General features: G+C 43.6%; 1 protein-coding gene across 3 annotated transcripts in view; it reads left to right on the top strand.

Annotated features, from left to right (window-relative positions):
- The window catches only part of ASTN2 (astrotactin 2), a 913,616-nt gene that overhangs the window by 709,436 nt on the left and 179,989 nt on the right, over positions 1 to 24,191 (top strand). For all 3 annotated transcript variants that reach the window (XM_057548646.1, XM_057548645.1, XM_028165454.2), the window contains one exon: positions 13,247 to 13,512. In XM_057548646.1, the coding sequence (XP_057404629.1) occupies positions 13,247 to 13,512 (266 nt within the window). The remainder of the gene's footprint in view (positions 1 to 13,246; positions 13,513 to 24,191) is intronic.

The raw sequence follows: 24,191 nt of genomic DNA, 5'->3' as shown, positions 1-24,191 counted from the left end.
CTACTACTTGATTCTTTTACCAGTTTTCAGAATAATGAGCTGGTCTCTTAGCCATCCCCAGTATTGAGCAATGAGCTTTTGTTTGTTTTTTCCAGTTTGAGTTTTGGCTTTGGCTTTGGTTTTGGGTTTGATTTGAGGAATGTTATGAATTATAGGAAATTTGTTTATCTGGTCTATTTTAATCAATCACAGTAATTGTTCACTTTGTTCAATGTTAGGCCAGTGTGAGCCCCTCTAAACTGGTCTCCCTGTCCTTTTGAAATGACCACATTGGTCTTTGGCAGCTATCTCGCTTTTGGGCGCAGCAAGACTTCCCAGGCTCAGCTTGTACCATACCTATCCCAGACTTGGAATAAGGAATTTTTCCAAGAATCTTTTGTTCCTTTTAGGGGAAGATGATATTTAAAAACAAGAGTATGGGTGTTAAGGGTATTTATTGCTGTTAGGTTACCATTACTTCTAGGCTTTTTCAGTGGGCAGAGCTATGAAATGTTTATTTTTTTTTAAAGAGAAAAGCAGATCATTAGTGTATATGATTTCCAATAGAAATTTCAAGGTACAGAATTTTTCTTCTTTGACTTTATAAACATAAGAGATAAACAATTCAGGAATGATCTTAGTTCCTAATGACGGTAACATAGTGGCTTGTCTGCTATAGCCCACAGTATACACACAATAGTTTCAAAACAGCAATACCAGTATTACAACTAGCAGTAAGTCCATTAAATCTAGTTTAAGATTTATTTGCAGAACATTTTTTTTTTCTTTGGACTGTTTCTCCCTAAGCATGTAAAATCAAAATACTGCATTTTAAAGCCTTTCAACATAATTATTTTCTCTGTGTAGTTATGCCAACACTTTGATATATAGCTGGATATATACATTTAAAGTTTGCGTATAATTTGTAGAGATTGTATTGTCTTTCTTTTTTTAAAAAAATGATTTATTTTTTGGCTGCGTTGGGTCTTTGTTGCTGTGTGCGGGCTTTCTCTAGTTGTGGCGAACGGGGGCTACTCTTCGTTGTGGTGCGTGGGCTTCTCATTGCGGTGGCTTCTCTTGTTGCGGGGCACTGGCTCTAGGCACGCGGGCTTCAGTAGTTGTGGCTCGCGGGCTCAGTAGTTGTGTCATGCGGGCTCTAGAGCGCAGGCTCAGTAGTCATGGCGCACGGGCTTAGTTGCTCCACGGCACGTGGGATCTTCCCGGACCAGGGCTGGAACCCATGTCGCCTGCATTGCCAGGTGGATTCTTAACCACTGTGCCACCAGGGGATTCCCTGTCTTTCTTTTTTGATTAAAAAATATTCTGTAAAAATTTGATGTGGTTCCAAAGCTAAAACTTATAAAGCAAGATTCACTAAAAAAATTCTGGGGGCTTCCCTGGTGGCGCAGTGGTTGAGAATCTGCCTGCCAATGCAGGGGACACGGGTTCGAGCCCTGGTCTGGGAAGATCCCGCATGCCACGGAGCAACTGGGCCCGTGAGCCATAATTACTGAGCCTGCGCGTCTGGAGCCTGTGCTCCGCAACAAGAGAGGCCGCGATAGTGAGAGGCCCGCGCACCGCGATGAAGAGTGGCCCCCACTTGCCACAACTAGAGGAAGCCCTCGCACAGAAACGAAGACCCAACACAGCCATAAATAAATAAATAAATAAATAAATAAATAAATAAATAAATAAATAAACGAACGTGAATTTCTTTAAAAAAAAAAGAAAAAAAAAAGCAAACTGGGCTATTCATTTCAGTAACAGTCAAGTGGTCTTAGTTTGCATTCAATTAAAAAAAAAAATTCTGGCTTCAAGTTTTGTTCTCTTGACCCTATCTGCTCAATCCCCCAGTAGGTAACCATTTTTATTAGTTTTGGTTAATTGTTTCAGTGTTTCTTAATAGGTATTATACATATTATATCTAACTCTTTACATATAGGTAGATATGATATAGATAAATATAATATGATTACATCTTTTTGTATGTCTGTGTCTATACTCCCTCTTCTTTCTTATACAAAAGAAAGCACTGTAAATACTGTTCTGTATTTTCCATTTAATAAAACGTATTATGATTACTCCATATCACATATAAAGATTGCCCCAGTTCCTGTTAAGAATATAGACTCCACTGTGTGGATGCACCCTAGTCTTTTAACTAATCCTCTATTTATTGTCCATAAATTATTATTTAAGGGTCATGCTGTTTATCACTATGATGTAATGGGCAGAAGCAACAGAAATTGTACATTTGATTTTCAGAACTTATAACCTGAATCTCCAGCAACATAACATAGTGGAGGCAGTTTAAGATAGTGGGAACGTGTTTAGAAGTAGGATAAGTCAAATTAGAAGTCTAATTCTCCCTGATTTCACCTCTCTGAGCTTCCATTTCCTCAACTTTAAAATACGATAATGCAACCAGACTCTCATTGTTATGATTTATACAGAAGAAACGAGACAATGTATGCAAGACATATAACAGTACCTCTGGCCTGGAATATGTGCATGTAAAATCATAGCTATTATTAATATTAATTTTACTGATTTTCTCAGCGATAAGACAGAGAATCCCATATGGGTCTCAATCCTTTAATTTTTTTTTTAAATCTTTATTAGAGTATAGTTGCTTTACATTTAATTTAAAATTTTTTTTAATTTAATTTTTTATTTTTGGCTGTGTTGGGTCTGCATTGTTGCGCGCAGGCTTTCTCTAGTTGTGGCGAGCAGGGGCTACTCTTCGTCATGGTGCGTGGGCTTCTCACTGCGGTGGCTTCTCTTGTTGCGGAGCACGGGCTCTAGGCGTTTGGGCTTCAGTAGTTGTGGCTCGCGGACTCTAGAGTGCAGTCTCAGTAGTTGTGGTACACAGGCTTAGTTGCTATACGGCACGTGGGATCTTCCCGGACCAGGGATCGAACCCGTGTCCCCTGCATTGGCAGGTGGATTCCTAACCACTTCGCCACCAGGGAAGTCCCTCAGTCTTTATTTTTATTTTATTTCTATTTTCATTTAATTTGATCTTTTGATGGGTAGGCTCATTAGTCCCTTTTCCTGTCCCTAGAAGCACAGCTACGGGGAAGAGGGAAGCTAATGGGAGAAGTAACACCCTGAACATGTTCTCCAAAAGCATCGCCTATCAACATGTTTAAAGGTGACCTTTCAACCTGAGTATTGTTAAGATTTCAGTGAATATGAAGACTTAGAAATGTGACAGCAAAACCCCTAAGAAAGTGGTCAGAGGGTGGCAGTTTCTTTTCTGATGGCACCAAAGCCTCCAACTGAGCCATCCCAAGTTCATACCCTCCCTGACGTTTGAACCTGGCAACCTCTCACCAGCCCCAGGTGGCCTGGTTTGTCTTGTTGGCCTGCTTTGCTGCCTCAAGGTCCTGTCTATGTAGGATCTGGGAGTCTTCATCTCAAGCAGGCCATTAGCATCTCAGAGGCCTCTCGCTCCCTAAATCCTGTCTAGGAATGATTCCTTGTGGGCATCTCCTCCTTGATCCCTAGTCTAAGAAGCTACTGGAAGGAGGGGGAAGGAATTGAGGAGGAACTCATTTTGGAATCCTTCCTCAAGGGGATAAGTTTTGAGTAGAGTTTTTAAGAAAGAGGAGGAATGGGATCCCAGGGAAGAGAAAGCAGGCTTCTTATTAATGATGCTTCTGCGCTTCATCAGACAGAAAAGAGGCTTTGAAGTCAAAGCCTGAATGCCTAATGGCCTTTGGCTGTAGTGTGTCACCTCTCAGAATCTCTGTTTCCTTGGCTGTAAAATATGGTTATAAAAATTGTAATATTCCTAGTCCAAAGCACTGTTGTGAGGATTCAATGAGATTTACAGTGTCCTGTGTTTGGCAAAGAATAGAAGCTCAGGAAATGTGAATTTCCTTTCTACCCTCTCCCCTTTTCAAGCACTTGTCCCACCACATCTTAAAAATGAAATGAGGTTGTTATAATAATACTAGTAATAGTAAGAACGGAAATCTCTGGAGAGGCACAGGCGTACATTATCTAAATTCTTACAGTAACTTTTATTATTGGTGATAATAGCCTTATTTTATGCATAAACAAGCAGAGGTTCCAAGAGAGGAAGTAGCTTGTCCATGGTCACACCCAAGGCCTTAGCTAGCCCATAAGTCACATTTTGTGTGAATTAGGAAATGGTGCTCCTCTGCTTGGATTCAACCCCGTGGGTACAGGCATGGCCAGTGGAGCTGAGACAGGATTCAGCCCCGCACTCACCCCCTTGCCTTGTCACTGTCGTGCAGTACACAACTCGCATAACTGTACACAGAAGCTCTGGTCAAATGCGTAGTTTTGATCAAACTGAAATTCAAACCCAGATCTGACTGACATTCAGACCACATCCTTTCCAGTGCTACCTGGGAGTTCATCTCTTCCTGTTTCCTTTAAGATCTTGCTCCATTGTTTATCTCTTCTCTCTGCCTTATCTCCGTCTCTCCCCTTTCCTTCTCTTTTGGCTTTTCCTTCCTAGCTGATACACTCCATCAAATCTCTGCACTTAAGTACCGGTAGGATTGAAACAAATCATTATTCATAATATCACCCCCACCCCATACCTAGCTCCAAACCTGGCACTGGTAGGCCTTCTAAGTAATGCTTGTTCAGAACTCCTGTAGTCATCACGCTAGGCTTCCTTATATCATAGGTAAGCCTTTACTCTCCTTCTTGTTGCCCTCGGTGCCTAGCAAGTTGCTTTGCCCGCAGTAATCACGCTTTGGCATGAAAGAACTAAGATTTTTCCCAAGAGCAATTGTCTTAAGCAGGCACTAGAGGGCAGCAGAAGCTCACACATGGCCTTTCGTTCACCTTCCCGTTACTGGCCACAGCCCACCTTGTCTCAAGAGGCAGGAGTAAATGATACACTGCAATGCTGACTGCTCCCTGAACAGCAAGAGCGATGTAAGTCGGGGAGGCGGGGGCTGAGCATGCCTTAGTCTGTGGGAAGAACCACTTTTGGGCCCACTGGGCTGCACTGGGATTCTTCACTCTGCCCCTTACTTTAGGGCAAATAATACAGCAGGACCACATGGCTATTTTTGTGCTTTATAAAAATATTAAAATAATTCTAATTTGCAAACAAAAGACATCAGCCACTACTGGGCTACTGGGCATTATCCAGGGGTCCCTCTCCCTGCCCCACAGAGAATATGACCTTCCTCAGAGATTGACCTGCTGTCACTTGAAACAAGTATCCTCTCGTAGGTTATACTCTGTCACTCTGAGTCTCAGTTCCCTCCTCTGTAAACGGAGACAACAATTTCTACTTTGTAGGATGATAGCAAGGACTATATGCGATTATAGATGCTGCATCTCTCCCTTGATGCTCAGAGCAGTTCAATGGGGAATTAGTGTCCTCATTTTACAAATGAGAAAACTAAGATTAGAGAGGTGAGGTGACTTACCCAGAATTCAGAATCAGGTAGTCTGACTTAATAGCTTTGGACTTAAGCTTTCAATTCTACCCTTGTCTACTATGTTCCACCAGGTAGGAAGCGGATAGTTTAAGGAGATTCCTGACAGTGTGGTTAAAGCGCCAGCAGGTTACAAGGGAAGCTTTACAGATTCAGACGTGCACAAGAGTGAATAATGCTGAGCTGAAGGCCAAGCACTGGAACAAACGACCTCTGATGATGCACCTGACACCCTAGAATTTATAAATTCTTCATTGAGTTCTGTTTCTCATTTATCCTCGAAATAATCCAAGATTTAGGTACTAGCGTTGTTGACATTTTACAGATGAGAAAATGGAGCCTCGGGGAGGTTAAATGACTTGCCCAAGGTCATCCAGCTGGAAATGGAAAAGCTGGAATTTAAACCCAAGCAAGTCACTGTCCTATAGCTTCCCATCTGCAGTTTGGCATATTACTTGTGTATTCAGGGAAGAAGCTGCAAATCAGGTTAGAACAGGAGATCTGTTGTCCTAGGATTTGGCAGTTTTGTAGACCTGTCCTCTTTTTAGAGTCTCCACAATTGCTTCCCCTTCCATTCCTCAAACATGCACACCACACACACACACACACACACACACACACACACACACACACACACACTCGGACATACATGCCTTAATCAGAAAGCACTCAAGAATGCCCCACAGTTCCTGAGGGTGGGAGTTCACCTGCCTCAACTGTAGTTTGTTGGTTAATCTTAGCATGACCCCAAGCAGGGGCAGGCTTGAGTACTGCAGATAGGGTGTCCAAAAAGCACAAAGTGCATAGCTCTGGGTCTGGGTCTTATGATTAGAATGAGAATTGCAGGTTTTAGATGGCAAGCCAGTCTAGGTTCAACAGAGCTGCCCCATAATGGAACTGGAGGCCTAAAAAGGTAATGAGTTCTGTGTCATTAGAAGCATCCAAAAAGCAGTTGGAGGATCATTTGGTAGTGAATGAAACATTAGATGGAATTTCTGGCCAGCTGACCTTTAAAGTGCCTTTTACCCATGAGATCCCTTAGCCCATGGAAAGGGGTGGGGAGGCCTAGGGTTGTTGTCTGGGGGTGGCAGGAACGGGGAAGGCCCAAGTGTTTACAACAGGGATGACTTGTGCAGGAGTAAGAATTAGTGCTGAAAATTTTTCAGCGAGAAATATGGACAATGAAAGGAGTAGTAGGACCAGGTGCAAAAAGCTAGACTAGTTATAAGCTCTGTGGTCTTGGGCAAATTGCTTTACCTCTCTGAGTTGTCATTTGTACATTAATAAAGTAAGGTTTAAGACTGTCTGCCTTTGGGGCTATGGTGATAAGATTGAGATAGTGGATTTGAAGTCTGATAAGGGTTACAGGAATAGAGGGGATTAAAGGAAAAAAAGAATCAGAGTACACATTCATCTGTTTATTTATTCAGATAGTCACCTGCAAACTGTCTGCATGACATCAGACATTGAACTCTGTGCTGGGGATGCACGCGGTCATTGAAAAAGGTCATAGTTCTTGCTCTTATGGAGCTCACAGTTTAGTTGGGGAGGCAGATATTAATTTAACATTAACTAAAATTTAGAATGTGATAAGCACTATAATGATGATGGTGATGTAAACGGTTCAGTTGATAGTACAAATTGAGAATGATCAAAATATAGTTTATGAATATATGCATGTTCGAAAGTACATAGTTGGTTCCCACACTCCTTTTAACATATTCACTGGATAACCTTCCTCTGCTCCTAGATGAAAATCTTAGCAAGCCACATCTAATCTATTATAACTTTTGTGGAACAGACAGTGCTATAGACATTTTAAATTGATAACACAGTTTCACATCAGGAATTAGAATGTCTAGTCCAAGATTTTAATCAAATCTCTAAATCTGACAAGTCAGATCTCCTCTCCCTCCCCAGTGGGGATATTAGGAGGTGGGGCAAAGTTGGCCTTCGTTCTGTTTCTCTCCCTTGCTCTTCTTCTTCCTCTCCCTCTACAGTCAAAGCAGGAGGGAGAAATGGTAAGGATTAGGAAGCTCATACTTGCCCCGATACCCTTGTATCTGGCTCTGTGTTCTCGGGTCCTGGCAGGTTTTTAAAACCGACCCTCTCTCGTGGCGGGGTGGGGGGTGTTCTGTGGTTTTTCAGCGGTCCTTGTGGCCGGGGCCTTCTCCCAAGACCTGAGATGATGTAGCATCTCTGCGGCTGGCTATTGCTGATCCCCCTCCACCCTCTGTTTCTCTGGCTGCTCACCTTATGGAGACTGTCACCGTGGGGACCCCTGAACCTCTGTTATAATTCCTCCTGGGGAAGACTCAAAACACATCCAGCCCAGCTCTTTCTCTTATGTGACCCACATCTGGTCCGGGGGAAATACTCAAGCATCTTTCCCACTGGCAACCTCTGGGATTTGGGGCGAACCCCTATGCCGCTTCTTCTGCTCTGCCGCCACAGGCCACTAGAACGTCTGCAGGTGGGGTACGACCCTAGTCCGCTATCTTCCCCGTTGCCGAGAAAACGTAGCAATTTCTCCAGGAGGCACTCTTTTGAGGCTCCTTATCACAAACCTTGGGATTAGAAGGTAACGTGCTCTACGTGACCCACCTGGGGTGCTGGGGACTCTGAACGTTAGGTAATAGCTGTCTCCAAAGCAAATCTCTCCTATATCCTTCCCGTCTACTCTCTGACCTCATTTTACTTCCTTGCTCTGGCTGAGGTTTCTAGAGTTATGAAACTAGTCAGGATTCATCTCCTTTGTAAATTCTGCGTATAGGGGCCTGGCTCTGGGATTTCAATTCTATTCTGTCTTGGTGTCTCAATAGAAATTTCAGTTTTAACATCTTGTTACAACAACAGCACAGCAATAATTAAAACAATCACAACAACAACACCGATAACAACTAGTATCGATTGAGTGCTAAACCTTTGCCGGGCACCTTATTTAATCCCTGCAAGTAGTCTTTCAGGATGGTACTATTATTTATAAAGGGCACGCTGATGATGCTGGAGTTTGACTGTCAGGCTGAGAAGTTCAGATTGCATAGCGCAGAAGTTCAGTCCTTGGCCGATGCCATTTCAGCTGGCTACTTTCCCTTTGTTAAGGATATTTCTGTGGGTCCTTGAGTCAGGCTTCAGAGCAATTGCTCTCCTCCAAGAGGAGACAGTAACTCCGCCTAAGAAATGATCCCATTTCAGCAATTCCTGGGAGGCCATTGCTGTAATAAAGGCCATTCTTTATGATATAAAAGTCTCACCCTCTTCCCCACACCCCCATCCTTAGCGTTTCTAATTTGAGCCCCTCTGGTCCCTGTGGAGCCTTTAAATGCTTCAAGTGCAAGCCTATTGCCAAAGCAAGCCTGTCTGACTCGGGACGCAGCGCCCTGCACTGTTGCCGAATATTGAACAAACATTCACGCAGCTTTGGCTCTCCCAGAAGCCCTTAGTCTGATGCCTTTGTTTTGTTTTCTGGATGAGGGCAAGCGGTTCCATCACCTCCTGCCGAAAAGCCCTGGCTGCCCTCCCAACAAGGAGTTGTCACTTCAACTGAGGCTTTTTTTTTTTTTTTTTTTCTTTCTGGTGGCAACAAAATAATACCCAGCAGGAATTTGGGAGGAGAAAAAAGAGAGTTCAGTTGGCAGGTTCTCAAATGAATGGGTTGTAGTGTCATTGGAACTGAATTGGGCTTGAAACCAGACATGATCCTATTTTGGAAGCATTGTTCAGAGGGATGGGAAATGTGAACAGAGGATAAGTCTCTTCAAAAATGTTCTTTATCCTTGGCCTGTTAAAGACAGCCTGTTTTAACTAAACTCTCCCATCCCCTCAATGGCAAGGGCCTATGTGAGAACCTAGAGGAGGTCAGAGCAACTGGCAAATTGATCAGCTATTCATCTGTCAACCTTTCAAGTGAGAGAGCTAATTTTACTTTGAGAAGAGCTTCCCACTTGATGACAAGCCATCAATTAATTGTCAATCCTGAAATTCACAAATCTTCGCACTTAGACTCATCAGTGCTTTGATGAGATGGCACAGTGATCAGGGTATGTAAATATACATGGATTCAAATATATTATTGAAAATCTTACTGAAAGCCTACCGTGTTCCAGGTAATACGTGAAGTGGATGGCAATCGGCAGAACTAACACTGTCTCTGCCCTCATGGATCTTATAGTCTGGAGACATTAACAGGTGATACGTAGAACAGGATCTTTAGTATGAAACCCTAATGGAGATTGGAGGCATGGGGATGGAGTTCAGGGAAGGCATTTCTGAGGACCTGGCCCCTGAACTAAGATCTGAAGGGTGAGTGGGAGTGAGAGCCAGGAGAAGGCAGGGCCAGAGGGCGGGATGGGGAAAGCGTTCTGTGCAGAGGGAAGAGCATGTGCCAAGACTGAGAGAGAAAGGGCAGGGTGTAGCCAAGAAACATAAAGGCCAGTGTAGCTGGAAGTAGGAGAATCGGGAGGACCAGGGTGACAGAGCAGACTGCAGAGGCAGACAGGTGGTCTAGATCGCATATTACCTGCGTGCCGTGGTGAGGATTTTGGTCTTCATCCTAAGAGCAGTGAAGTACCATGGAAGAGTTTTAAGCAGGAGGAGAAGAGAGAGAGTTTGCCTTTTGAAAAGATGACTTTAGCCACAGAGTGAAGTTGGTTCAGAAGCAATTAGCTTTACGCAACTGTAGTATCTACAGAGGGATAATTAATGGAATGGCTAATGGTCTTCCCTGCTGTAGCTCTCCTCCAGATCATGACTTAGGTATGACACAATCTTTATGAAAAGGATCGTTGTTAATAAATGCATGGGACTTAGAGGTAAATCCCTTTTTCCATTTCGGTCTCAGGTTCCTCACTTGTTAAGCCGTGGGTTTGGACCAGATGACACCCAAGCGCCCTCCTTTTGCAAAACAAGCCCTTAAATTCAGCTTGAATTCTATACTGCTACTAGAATTCAGTTTGCAGCCTGGACTATGGGCTTTTAACCCCATTTTTTGGAAATGATAGATTGTTTAAAAAAAAAAAAAAAAAAGGATTTATTGGACAAAAGCAGACCAGCAAAGATCAATAGCTCATTTTGTTGTTAAACAGATAGATCTTTAACCCAATGTCTATGAATGTCTGTTTGATCAAGGGAATTCTTACTCCCAGCACCATGTTACATATTTTTCCCAATTAAATTATGGCAAGGTGCTATGAGGGATGGGGCATCTGTGTTCTAAAAAATGAGATAACAAGAGTAGTTTAGTTTAAGTGATGAATTGGTTAACAGACGGCTGGGGTCATGTGCTGAAAGGATCACTAACTCATCATGTGACCTTGGAAAGCCAATTTCCTTCTTTGGGACACAGTTTCCTCTCATTTTAAATGGGAGGGTTTTACCAGATTAGACTTTTCAAAGGTATGCTTTTTCGATAGTTTTCAAAAGATATTTTATGGAGAAAAGGTGCCCCACTCTATTTTTTCTCCTTGGAGGTTAATAATCCAAGTGTATTGATGGTCTATTGATTCCAAAGTTTTTCCTTTAACTAATCCATCATACTGCCACATTCCTGTGTAACCTCTCTCTGAAACTCAGTTTCCCCATCTATAGCAAGGGCTATAGAGCAGAGGTTTCCAAACCTTTTCTGTAAAGGGTCATATGGTAAATATTTTAGGCTTTGTGGGCCATAGAGTCTTTGTTGCAACTACTCAACTCTGGCATTTTAGCCATACACAATATATAAACAAATGAGGGACTGTGTTCCAATAAAACTTTATTTACAAAAACAGGCAGAGGGCTGGATTTGACCCACAGACCATAGTTTAGTGAACTCTGGGTCACAGTGTAGGCTAACTGTTCCCTAATGTCCTCGCGGCTCTGACTTTCCCTGACCTTCTCCCCTGAAGAGTTATTCTCTCCCAAGTTGGAAGTCCCCCTTCTCCAAAATTTATCCCTCTGGCCTGCACTTCCAAAAGTCATCATCATCATCTTCTTTTGACATGTCTGTATATAAGACTGTCTCTGTCTCCCCAGCTGCTGAGATGCCTTCTTCACAGCTTTGTTTTGTTTATCTTAGTAACTACCCTTCTTTAATCCCTCTGAAGGATTGGTTAGCTGGAATTTGCCTTGTCTTCTTCCCCCAGAGCCTTTGATCTTGTGCTCATAAGTATTTGCTGACAGCCAGACAGAAAAGGTGGAGCCCAGATCCCAAGCCCGAGGGCCCAGAGAGTAATGAATGAAGACCGCGTTTATTTGTATTTCTAATTGGCAAGCCTATTTCCAGATCAGCTGCATGTCACTGCAAGCCGAGAGCAAAAGCAGGAGACAACCTTCTTTCCCCCAGGTCTCGGTGCCCAGGGCCCCTGTTTTCCACTGAGGCAGGAGCTTGCCCTGATTTCACCAGGCTTGGAAGAAACTGCCATCTGGACCAAGTTTTGTCCCTTAGTACAGGACCACCTTGTTTTGCCACTCAGCCTGTGCATTGCACAACTTTGAGGACACCATTTACATCATCCGTGATGTAAATGGAACCCTCTGAGTTGTACAAATCACTTTTTCAAGCTTTGAGCCCTTTCTTCTTATGAAATCTTACACCGAAGGCCAGTCTATAAAAGAGATACAAGTGGAACCACTCTATTTGAAGCTGAGATGCAGGTTTAGAGTCCTGCCTGCTCAGTCTCCCTCTTGCCTTCTTCAAGCAGCTGCTGAGATGGCTGTTGGGATCCCTAGAATTCCTCAGATGAATTTTGGAGCCTCTAGACTAGATCATAAATGTTGTTCTAACCATTCACAGTTATATAATCTCTCTCTTGATAAAGTCTCAAGTATATCCCTAGCACCATGCTAGGCACTGAATACTGGGGGGACAGGAGTGGGAGACACGGCCCCTGGTCTCCCTGAACTGATTTTATGGTTGGAGAGGTCAACAGAAAATGAGCTTAACAAGATAGGGTCTTACAAGCAGAAATACTTATCAGAGAAGAAGGGCTGGGGAAAGGAGGAAAGACCTCCTGAAGAGGGTCACATTGGAATGGAGCGCTCATGGGTGGTAAAGATTTGGAGAGGCAGAGGTGAAACGTAGGGCAGGGTGAGCAAAGGCACAGAGGTGTGAAATGCCACTTGTAGGGATAAAGAGGGACAGCACAGAATGGGGCATGCGTCATTCATGCACATGACAGCACACTGAGGAAAAGAAATTTGAATAAGGGAACAGATGAGCATGGAAAGAAAGGGGAAATAATGCCTTTTCCAGACAGGTCCATCTCCTTCTATCTCACTTACCAGTCATAACTGTTTCAGTTGTTATTGTTAACCACACATTATAGAATTAATCACTATAGGCTCTTGGACATTCAAAGACTTTCCCAAGGCAGCAGAGCTATTATCCAGCAGAAATGAGATTTAAACTGAAATTGACTTGACTCCAAAGCTTGTCTCTCACCCATTACATGGAACTGCATGAAAAATATAGGACTGAAACAAGTTTTTGAAAAAAAGGTAGAATTTATACAAATTAACAGTAAACAAAAGAATTTCTTATTGGGAAAAATATGCTTGAATATTTACATCTTACAGAGGTCCTTGAAGAATTCTCTAGTCCAACCTACTGACTTTAAATATAAAGAAAGTGAGGCCCAGAGAAAGCAAAGGGTTATTTAATATAAATGGTATACCAAGACACGATTCTGGTCTCTGAGCCCTCAGGTCAGTGCTCTTTCCAAAGCATCATGTAGGAACCACTCTATCATCTTTTTTCCCTTTCCAGTGGATGACTACCTCCTTAGCACATCGTAATGGGTTCAAGAGTCCGACCTTTTGAACAGTACTGAACAATACTGAACTTATATCTCTTTCTCCAGAGACCACGGAGTTGGGCAGCAAGAAGGAGCTCAAGTCCATGCCCTTCATCACCTACCTCTCAGGCCTGCTGACGGCCCAGATGCTGTCTGATGACCAGCTCATCTCAGGTGTGGAGATCCGCTGTGAGGAGAAAGGCCGCTGTCCATCTACCTGCCACCTTTGCCGCCGACCGGGCAAGGAGCAGCTGAGCCCCACACCGGTGCTCCTGGAAATCAACCGCGTGGTACCACTTTACACTCTCATCCAGGACAACGGCACCAAAGAGGTGAGGTCCCCTGACACAGCCACTAAGTCAAATCTAAGAACCAACCCTCCCACCTCCTGCCCTCGTGGGCCCTTTGTCCATCGGAATTGTCATCATCGTCATCAACAGCATGGTGAGGGCTGGCATTTATTGATCCCTTACCATGTTGTAAGCACGTATATAACTTGGTAACACTAGCTGCTGTAACTGACAAATTCTCGAATCTCAATGGCTTAGTACAGTTGAGGTTATTTCTTGTTTGTGCAGAGTCCTAAATAGAAGTTTTTTTTTTTTTTTTAAACATTTTTTTTTAAATTATTATTTATTTATTTATTTATTTATTTTTGGCTGTGTTGGGTCTTCGTTTCTGTGCGAGGGCTTCCTCTAGCTGCGGCAAGTAGGGGCCACTCTTCATCGCGGTGCGCGGGCCTCACTATCGTTGCCTTTCGTTGCGGAGCACAGGCTCCAGACGCGCAGGCTCAGTAGTTGTGGCTCACGGGCCTAGTTGCTCTGCGGCATGTGGGATCTTCCCAGACCAGGGCTCGAACCCGTGTGCCCTGCATTAGCAGGCAGATTCTCAACCACTGCGCCACCAGGGAAGCCCTAGAAGTTTTTGATTGATGGGTGGCTTTACTCTGAGAAGTAGTTCAGGGTCCCAGCCTGTTCCATCTTGTGCTCCATTAATCTGATGCTTCCACGGCTGCTGTGGAAGGAGAAAGAACATGGACGATTGCACATGAGAAGTTTAAACGGGCCACGCCTGAAAATGGCAAATTATCATTTCAGCTCCTATTCTGCTAAGCTAGAATTCAGCCACTGGGCACACCTGTCTGCAGATGAAGACAGGGAAATGTATTCTATCAGTTTGCCTAGGAGAAGAAGGTATGGGTTTGGTGAAAACCTAGCAGCCTCTGCCTCTGTACTGTACTTGGGTTATCTCATTTAATTTACCCTCCAGATCTATGATTTACTTATAAATATTGAGTTGATTCATATGGAATTTCTGACATTTGACCATTTTTTAATTTATAAAAATGGCAATTCCATATGGTTCATCCTTTTCTCATGCCCACTTTACAAGTGAGGAAATGTAAGATGTTGAGTGATTTGCTCCATGTTGGTCTGCTCCAGAGCCTACATGCTTAATCATGAAATTATATCTCCTCTTTTTCCTCTTTCTATCTCTCTGACTTTCAATTATAGCACGTCAGGGCTTGAGAGGACTGTATGAATGATTTAGTTCACTGGTTTGCACACTTGTGTTCGTGGAACATTTTTTTCCAAATGTAATGTTCAGGAACCCCAATCCATAAAACTAGGAGTAGTGATGCCACTCCTTCAGTAAGGAAGAAGGCAGATAAAGCATCTCTACTTGGTCCCCACTCTTCCCTCTGCAACAACTTCTGGACAACCCTGGGCCTCCAAAGAAGGCAATCTGGTAGACCACTGACCAAGTCCAGTCGGATGCTATGGATTGCGTGCCCCTCCCAAAGCATCCTCCTGGGCTGAGTAAGTGCCAGTGCGTGGTGAGTGGTCAGGTAGGGCTTCACAGAGGGCAGATCAGGGATGAGAATAAGGAAGTGAGGAGAGTATCATCAGGTAGAAGACCTGAGGCAGAAAAGAACATGGTCTGTACAAAGACCTATAGAAATTTCCCATGACTAAGACCAAGAGATGGAGGGAGAGCAGATATGAGGCCAGAGGGGACAGAAAGCACCTGATTATTTAGGATACTATAAGCGAGGTCCTGGAGTTTGGACACTATCTGGAGGGCAGTGACATGCTGAAGATACATGGTTAGCAGGAAGCTGATAGGATTAGATTTGTGTGGCAGAAAGAGCCCTCTGGAAACAACCCAAATGACCATCAATGGGAGAGCAGTTAAATAAGGTGTCGAATATGCATACAGTGGAACACTGTACTACAGCCAAGATGAATGAACTATAGTGACACTTAATATGAGATTGATGAACATAATGTTAAATGAAGACAAGAAATCCCAAAGATACAGTTTATACAGCATGATACCCTTCCCTCTATTTTAAGTTAAAACAGACACACACACACATACACGCATATCAGATACACTGCCTTTTAAAAATAAATACAGATGCAATAGAGAGTTTAAAAAAGGAATCAAGGAAATGATGAACGTAGGATTTAGGATGATGGTAATCTTAAGTCAAGCGAGGCAGGGTAATGGCACGAGGGAGCATTAGTTACATGATGGTAGTCAAGTTTCTAGCTGATGTTTGGGTGCTGGATTTGTGGGGCTTTATGAAAGTGCTAAAAGTAGCTAACCAGCTAATACTAACTGGATGAACACATAAAGCCTGACCATGCATGGTGCAGCAATGAGCTTGAGTCACGAGCCGTGCATCTCAAATCATCTAACTCTGCATCAGAGGTCCCCAGACCAACAACAGAAAAGCCAAGAGAGCCAAACGTGTATACATCTCCAAACCTCTGGTTTCAGGCTGAGAGTCAACTGTGGAATCGTAAGAGTGGCAGCAGGGAGACCCCTGAGGAGGCTGTTGAAGCTTCCAGTAAATACCAAGGGTTGTCTGACCAGTGCCGTGTCAGTGCAGACAAAAAAAAGCAGCACGTCGGTAGCTCTCCAGGGTTTGGTGAGAGAGGCTATGAATATCCCTATTTACGGCTCTTTCTGGGCCACACACTCCTCATCTTTGAGGTGGTTCGATACTAGCTAAGTCACAGGACTTTTTTTTTTTTTTTTGTAATTTATTTTTATTTTTTATTTTTGGCCGCGTTTGGTCTTTGTTGCTGTGCGCGGGCTTTCTCTAGTTGCAGCCAGTGGAGGCTACTCTCTGTTGCACTGTGCGGGCTTCTCATCACAGTGGCTTCTCTTGTCGTGGAGCACGGGCTCTAGGCATGTGGGGTCAGTAGTTGTGGCTCGCGGGCCCTAGAGCGCAGGCTCAGTAGTTGTGGTGCACGGGCTTAGTTGCTCTGTGGCATGTGGGATCTTTCTGGACCAGGGCTCGAACCCGTGTTCCCTGTACTGGCAGGTGGATTCTTAACCACTGGGAAGCCCCAAGTCACAGGACTTTTATGATGTGTTCTTGGCACATGTGGTGGCAAGACGAGTGCTGGTTCCTTTCCTGTTTGCATAGGAGTCAGGTTCCCCACGTCCAGATGCTATGCCAGCTTCCCTCATCATCGTCAGTTCTGGAAATGGGTCTTCCTGAGGCTGATTCACGTTCTCTCAGAGAAGCCCAGGAATGTGAAAGCGGTCACTAGATGTCACTGTTCTCCTTATGTGGCATCTGCTGCTTTTGAAGCACGAGTCCTTCCTTCGTTAATTCAGTATTTTTGAGCACCTACTATTTGCCATGTCACGCCCCAAGAAGTGGGTGTCACGCCCCAAGAAGTGAAGAGTGGGACAAATGGACACAAATGGGCGTGGTCTTTATCTTCGTGGAGTTTACAGACTTGTGGAGATGACAGATATTATTGAAACACTCCCACCAAATAAGTGAGAACAAACTGTGCTGAGTACCAAGAGAAGTCCAGGCCTTTGGGTTAAAATCGGGTGACCGAGGGCTTTGTGGGATCAAGGAAGGCTTCTTTAGGGAAATGACACTGGAATTAGCTCTTGGGGGTCGGGTGCCTAAAGTGAAAGTGGAGGACTGGATCTGGGGGAGAGGAGGAGCCTGAGAGCATTCCAGGTCGAAGGCCTAGCTCCTGCAGAGACCTGAAGGATGTGCAAACGTGGCCCATTTCCCTGAGGCCTGGATGGGGAGCTCCATGGGCAATGCTGAGGAGAGGCGGCGGCCAGGCTAGGCAGAGCTCTGAGGGCTCTGGTGGTGAGGAGTTTGGTCCCTGATAGTGGGGAGCATAGAGGCATTAGAGCAGACAGTTAGGCGCTGTCTTCTCAGCTCCAAGCTCCTCTCCTCTAAGTTATACCTGCAAAGGAATGTTAGAGCTGCTTGACTAGTTTCTTCTCTCCCTCCCCAGCCCCCAAAGACAGGCCTGTTTAGAGTTTCACAGCAGCCTAGGGGCTGCTGTGCATTAGGCCTTTTCAAAGGAGCCAGGCTGAGGTAGGAGTGGGTAGGACAGGCCCAGTGCAGGTCTGGAAATGATCCTGGAGGAGGGGAGCATGGCCCCTGAGAGAGACTGGTGTGATGAGAAAGCAGCCACTTTCATCTTGGCCATCATTTGTTCCTCTGCCTCTTCCCCAAACCCCCATCACTTCTCCCAAGGCTTCTCCATCTCTCTGCGTTTCTTTGCAGTCAGAGGCAGGGACCACATGGATAAAACATAAAAGGGCCTTGGCCTGGAATCTGACACTGAGTCATAGCGAGGCTGGGGCAAGTCCTTTTTCCTCCCTGGGCCTCTCTTTTCCTACCTGAAAAAGCAGAGAGGTTGGGTGAGTTTCTTTCTGAGTTTCCTACAAGAGACTTTGCCGAAGTGGAATCAGATAGTGCAAGATCTGTGCTCCACTCAGGTTGAGTTGGGATCCTGCCTCAATCCCCTACTCCTGTGGAGTGTTGCTGAATGACCTCTCCAAACCTCAGTTTTTATGTCTATAAAATGGACTCTTGTGATCCCTACTTCATGGGGATCAGATGATAATGAATGTATAGTACCTGGCATGTAGCATGTAATGGGCTTATGTTTCCTATGATAATGATAAAAATGACATTTGTCTAAACTGATTCCTTCCTTTTTCTGTGCTTCCTTTGGTATCTCCTCTTCTAGGTAGTACTCGATAACTTTGCAGATGCCCAAAGTGCTAGGGACATGACGTTCAGAGTAGGGTCTGCATTTTGTATGCAAGAGATTAACCTAAAAGGGCGGATCACAAACGGAAGGATTTCAGGAGCATTTTTCTCACTTTATAAATATTACTGGAACTTGTACTTTATAGGAAAGGATACCATAGGTGGAATTACACATGAGTAAAAGGATTTCCTTCTGTAGACCTTCCAAAGCAGAATGGAACCATTCTTCTCTGGGAGAACACCTGTCTCCTTGAGTTATCTGAGATGCTAAGTCAACTGCTGAGTCCCATTATATGGCATATGGTCAGGAAGTACCAGAGAGGGGGTGTGACTTGCCTGAGGTTTGTGGGACTGTTCAGGCCTCTGATTCTGGGCAAGGACCAGGGTGTGCTCTTCATAGCCTTGGGGACCATTGGACACTAGCTCCTTTGGTGGTTGGGATATCCTTGGGTCCATCTCCTTGAATGCATGGGAAAGGATGATGCCTTCTGCCTCAGATGGAAAGGAGCCTTTCATTACACTTTGTGCTGTGGTTCTGAATAAGCAAAGCAGGAAAAAAGTCTTAATGATGGAGAATTTGATTAATGCATTAATCTTCTCCCTCCACCTGTTAAATGACCCTTACACAGCCCAAAGCCACAGAGCTTAGCTAAGCACAACTAGTGCTTAAATGTACAAGACTGTGTGTGGTTATTAACTTAGCCTTTGGGTGAATAAGGAGAGGCTCCAAATGCAGGAAGAAAAATTGTGTCATGGTGAAGAGCCAGATTGAGCTGGATTTGAGTCCCACCTCTCCCGTTGATCGTCTGGGTGACCTTTCATTTTACTCATTTATAAAGTAGACATTACAGTATCTACCCCTATCCATTTTGGGGTTGGGAGTTTTCTTTGGAAGAACTGGGACACCTGGAATCTGTACCAGGTTCTGTCCTTGATTGTTATATGGCATTGGGCATGGATGCTTCTACTGTCTTGGTCTCTGTTTCCTTATCTGTATGATGAAAAGTATGGGCTAACTTTATCCCACAGTCCTTTTTGACAAATCTAGGGTCAGATCTAGGTTCTGCCCTGAAAATCAGGGAAATATTTTGATGTTGGATGAGGCACCTTGTGACCTGCAATTTATTTCCCATCCAAAGATATTACCAATTTTACTCCTTAAGTTAACATTGGGAAGAGAAAGATTCGCATATCTTGTACTCCATCCCAATGACAAAGCATTTATGAGTAGAGATGGATATTAAAACCATACCCTCTGTATTTTACAAATAGTAAAACTGAGACCTGGAGACAGGAATGACTTGCTGTAGGGCATACAGCCAAGTCTGAATTTGAAGTAGTCAGCCATGGCTTCTGACCTTGGAGATGTCTTTTGTCTCTCTCAGACTCAGTATCCTCATCTGCGAAATGGTGGTACCTTTCCGCATAGGGCTCTCATGTAGAAAAATTAAGAGACTGTTTGCTGGTGTTTTGAAGACTATAAAATACTCTGTAGATCTGGATGCTTTTTTTCCTTTTTTTTTTTTCTATTGCTCGGGTCCCCTGAATTCCAATAATGTGATATATTTTTTTTCTTTCCATGCTGCCCTAGGAAGAACCATGTGTAATTTTGGTCTTGTTGTGGTTTTCTAATATTCTAGCAGATCCTTCCCCTCTGCCAGAAAGATTTGTTTGCTCAATTTACACTTCTTGGCTCAAACTGAGAAGAGAATTCCAAATGACTGCTCTTTGAAAAGAAATTAACAGCCAAGATCATCCCCCCCCCGCCCCATTATTGCCACCACAGCCATGCCCACCACTGTGACCACTACCCTTATCACAACCACCATCACCACTGCTGCAGCAGCATCACCACCACGGCCTCTCACTGGGTGTGTGTAGGTACTGTGTGAGGAAAGATAATACAGAGGGAAACACGACACAGATTGTACCTTCAAGGACCTCACAGTCTAGGATATGAGGCAGGAGAGCCACATAAGTAACTAATTGCTTACACATGTTACATTAATTCATGACTTATTTTCGAACAATACAATAGACATTCCAACAGTGTTAGAAAAGAGGGAGAAAGAAACTCTGGTTGGGGGGCAGTAAATCTGGAACAGGTTCTTGCAGCAGGGAAGGTGGATGTGGACAGATGGTGGATATAGCTTGAGACTACTCTGTTGATGATGAAGATAATCCTAGGTACCAGATGTATATTATATGCCAAAAACTGCCAAGGGCTTTCTGTGCTTTATCTCATTCAATCATCCAAGAACTTCTGAGGGGAATATTATTATCATCCCTATTTAATAGATGAGGAAACTGAGACTCAGAGAAGCTTGAACCCAAGTCTGTGAGATTCTGAAGCTAACCTAGGCCTGAGTTGGAAAACTCTGGCCCACGGGTGACATCCAGCCTGCCATCTGTTTTTATAAATAAAGTTTGTGAAACACTGCCACACTCATCTGTCTACACATCTCTATGTCTGCTTTCCTGCCATGACGGCCCAGTTGAGCAGTTGCCCCAGAAGACAGTAGGACACGCAAAGCCAAAAATATTTACTGTAGTCCTCTGAAAAAAAATTTGACAAACCTTGGTTTAGACTAAGGTATATTGGAAAAGAAGAGGAAAGAAAGTTAGGTCAAATGCTGTGTGACAAACATTTAGAATAGAAGAATAAAACCCAACAAGCATTGACTGCCAACTATATGCCTGGCATTTTTAAAGTGCCTTACGTGTATTCGTATGTGTTCTCTCACTCTATCCCCTGGCACCTTTGCATTATGATGCCCATTTCACAAATTAAAAAAAAAAAAATCTGAGGACTTAGGTAAATAATTCATCACCATCACACAGCTAGTGACTGTGACCCAGGAAGTCTGTGTCCAAAATGTATGTTTAGTCAATCATTCTTACTACGGGTGTGAAAAATTTGGGAGAGATAAAATGAGAAGTGATGTGCAGAAAACTGGGTCGCAGAAACTTTGAACGTTGTGCTGAGGGATTGGAGTACCATGTTGAACAATAGGGAGCTCTTGAAGATTGGGGGTCAAGGGAAAGCCATAACCAGATGTGAATTTTTGGATAATAACTACATCATCAACAGCGGAAGGGCGAATTGTAGGGACCAGGGCTGGTTTTATGTCAAGGGTTATTAATTTCAGGTCTGCAGATCATTGATTTGGATCTGGGTTGTTGGATCTCCATCGCCAGAAAGTTTATGCAGAATTATATATTATTGCATTTTTCTTCTGGGGGAAAAGATACATGGCATCAGCAAATTTTCTAAATGTTTTTGACCCAAACGTTGTAGAACACTAAGATGAGAGGACCAGTTAGTTGGGGTGTCCACTGCAGAAGTCCATGTATGGGATGTCTGGGAGGGTGGGGACTCAATTCAAATAATTTTAACAAATGTATATTAAGGGTCTCCCATAGGCTAGGCACTGTTCTGGGCTTTCGGAATACATCAGGGAGCAAAACAGGGATATATTTCAACCAACTGGGGACTTAATTTCTACTGGAGTGTATGTGGGAGACATAAAGTAAACAATAAAAATAGTGAAAAGTATAGGATATTAAAAGGCAAAGGGGAGGGGAAGTAAAGCAGAATAAGAGGTCAGGAGTGTGTAGTGGAGTGTGGAGACTTGGATCTCAGAATGTCACAAAGTCAATCAGGATCACTTAGGTTGAGAAGGGGGGAAGTGTTATTTAAAAAATGCAGATTCCTGGCTTCCTCCTACTGATTCTGTTCCTCTAGAGGAGTGAGGCTGAGAATTTTTATTTTCACAGGCTTCCCAGGTGATTCTGATGCACACTGAGCTTGAGAACCACTACTCAAAACCATGGTTCATACGTCTTTCTCATTCTGATATTCCTTCAGGGAATTCCTTGCTTAGGGATTAAGAAAGTCAAGTACTTATAATCTGGAGTAAATCTCTGCTATTGTGGGCCACTTCCTCTCCATCGGTGCATTATGAGAAGGAGGTGAACTGGCCAGGAACCAGGCTGTCAGGCAGTTCTTGGCAAGAGGGAAGATCAAAGAAAAGAGGGGGATATAATCCACATATTACTCAACACGCTCATGGTCAATTACAAAAGAGGAACTTAATGCTTGGCTTGTCTGCTTGCAAAACTGGAAAACATAGCTATTTCATGAGACCAGAAAACTACCAGATTCAGTAAGATATGCAAGACAAACAGACTTAGCAAATGCAAGCATTTTTGCGTGTCAGAGTGTAGAGCTTTTTTTTTCCCCCATGGGACATTGAATTCAGTTAGCAAATGTAATAAAAAAGAGAATCACAGAATGTCTTTTCCTGGTACTTTTAAGAACAACCACTTACTGAGCACTTCAATTGTGCCAGGAGCTCAGCTCAAACACTTTATGTACTTGGTTCACTGAACTCTCTGATCAACCCCACACGATGGGCACTATTATTATCTTTCTTTTCCCTTTGGGAAAAATTGAGGCACAGAGAAGTTAGATCACTTGTCCCAAGATCCTATAAATAAGAACTGGTGGAGCCAGGGTGTGACCTGAGCAGTTCTGCTTTTTCTCATTTTGCTGTAGTCTCTCTCTTAGCTACTTCCCTTCAACTTTTTAATAAAGTGTAAAAAAATGGAAGTCTAATGTCTACTAAAGACACTATCATTGCCTAATATTAGCTTCTCCTGCCACTGTGTCTTCATTTCTTTTACTCAGTGGCCAAAATATTTGAAAGAATAGACTACCTCTGCTGTCTACACTGATTCACCCCCATTCATTCCAGGGCTGGCTCCCTCCACGCAGTGGAAATACAGTAGCTTCTCCTCATTTGTAACCCGTGCAGACACCACATTGGCCACGAATGACTTTGCCTTTCTTTTGATAGGCACCTTTTGATTTCCATCTCAGTTCTTGTAGTCTGGAAACCAGCGAGACATCCTTGATAACTCTTTATCCTTCCTACCGTGCTCACTCCCCACCACCCCAAACTATAGCTCATTAACAAACCCTGTAGACTTTTCTTCTTAGGAATTTCTCAAATATGTCCACTTTTACCCATTTTGGTCCAAGTCTTGGCTGAACTGTTGCAGTAGCTTCCTAACTGGCTAACAGTGACCCTCACCTCCTCTCACTCATTTTCTTCCTGGTGACCAGAGTGATATTTTCAAAGTTAAAACTTGCTCACATCACTTTTCCAATGAAAACCCTTAACTGGCCTCCAGCTGCTCTCGGGATCCAGACCAAGGTGCTTACCGTGGCCTACAAGGGACTGCCTTTCTAACTTCTTAAAACTCCTGATCGTCCACTTTTCTGGAACTGTGCTTTGTGATGCCAAAGAGCCTTGGTACATGCTGTTCCCTCTACTTGGAACTTGTTTTACCCTCCCCCTCCTTTCTTCTTTCCACTGACTTGACTGCTATTCATCCACCAGATTGCTGAGGCTTCTAGATTTGATAAGATCCCCCTGTTTGTTTATTTGTTTACTTTCTTGAGGCTTTTTATCTCTCTTTCATAGCAGTTATCGTAATTTCTAATTATACTTTTGTGTATGTTTTCTAATCGTTTGATTAATGTCTGTATCTCCTCCTCCTCCACATTTTATTATTTTGTTTTATCATGACAACATTGCCAATGCAGAGGGAAGAGCAGATAAACTCAGGAATGAAGGCATCTAGTCCAACCCTGGTCTACTTCTTGATTCCTTTCTGCCACACCTCACAAATGTTACAGAGCCTGTGTTTGAACATTCGCAGTAACAGCTTGCTCAGTGACCCCTAAGCCTCCTGTTTCCCTCACTTCTGGAATATCCATTCTGATATTGAGTCAAAATATTTTCCTGTACATTAAGAGGTAAACTCCATAAGACCAGGGTCTGGACAAACTTTTGTTCAGCATTGCACCGATAGTTTCTACTATAGTGTCTGACTCATAGTAGAAGTTCAATAAGTATATTTTTAATGAGAATAACTAAATGAACGTGTGAA

The sequence above is a fragment of the Balaenoptera acutorostrata genome, chromosome 6 (genome assembly GCF_949987535.1).
Source record: "Balaenoptera acutorostrata chromosome 6, mBalAcu1.1, whole genome shotgun sequence".
Classification (NCBI taxonomy): Eukaryota; Metazoa; Chordata; class Mammalia; order Artiodactyla; family Balaenopteridae; genus Balaenoptera; species Balaenoptera acutorostrata.
The sequence above is the reverse complement of the archived record's forward strand: the minus strand, read 5'-3'. Positions and strand labels throughout refer to the sequence as shown.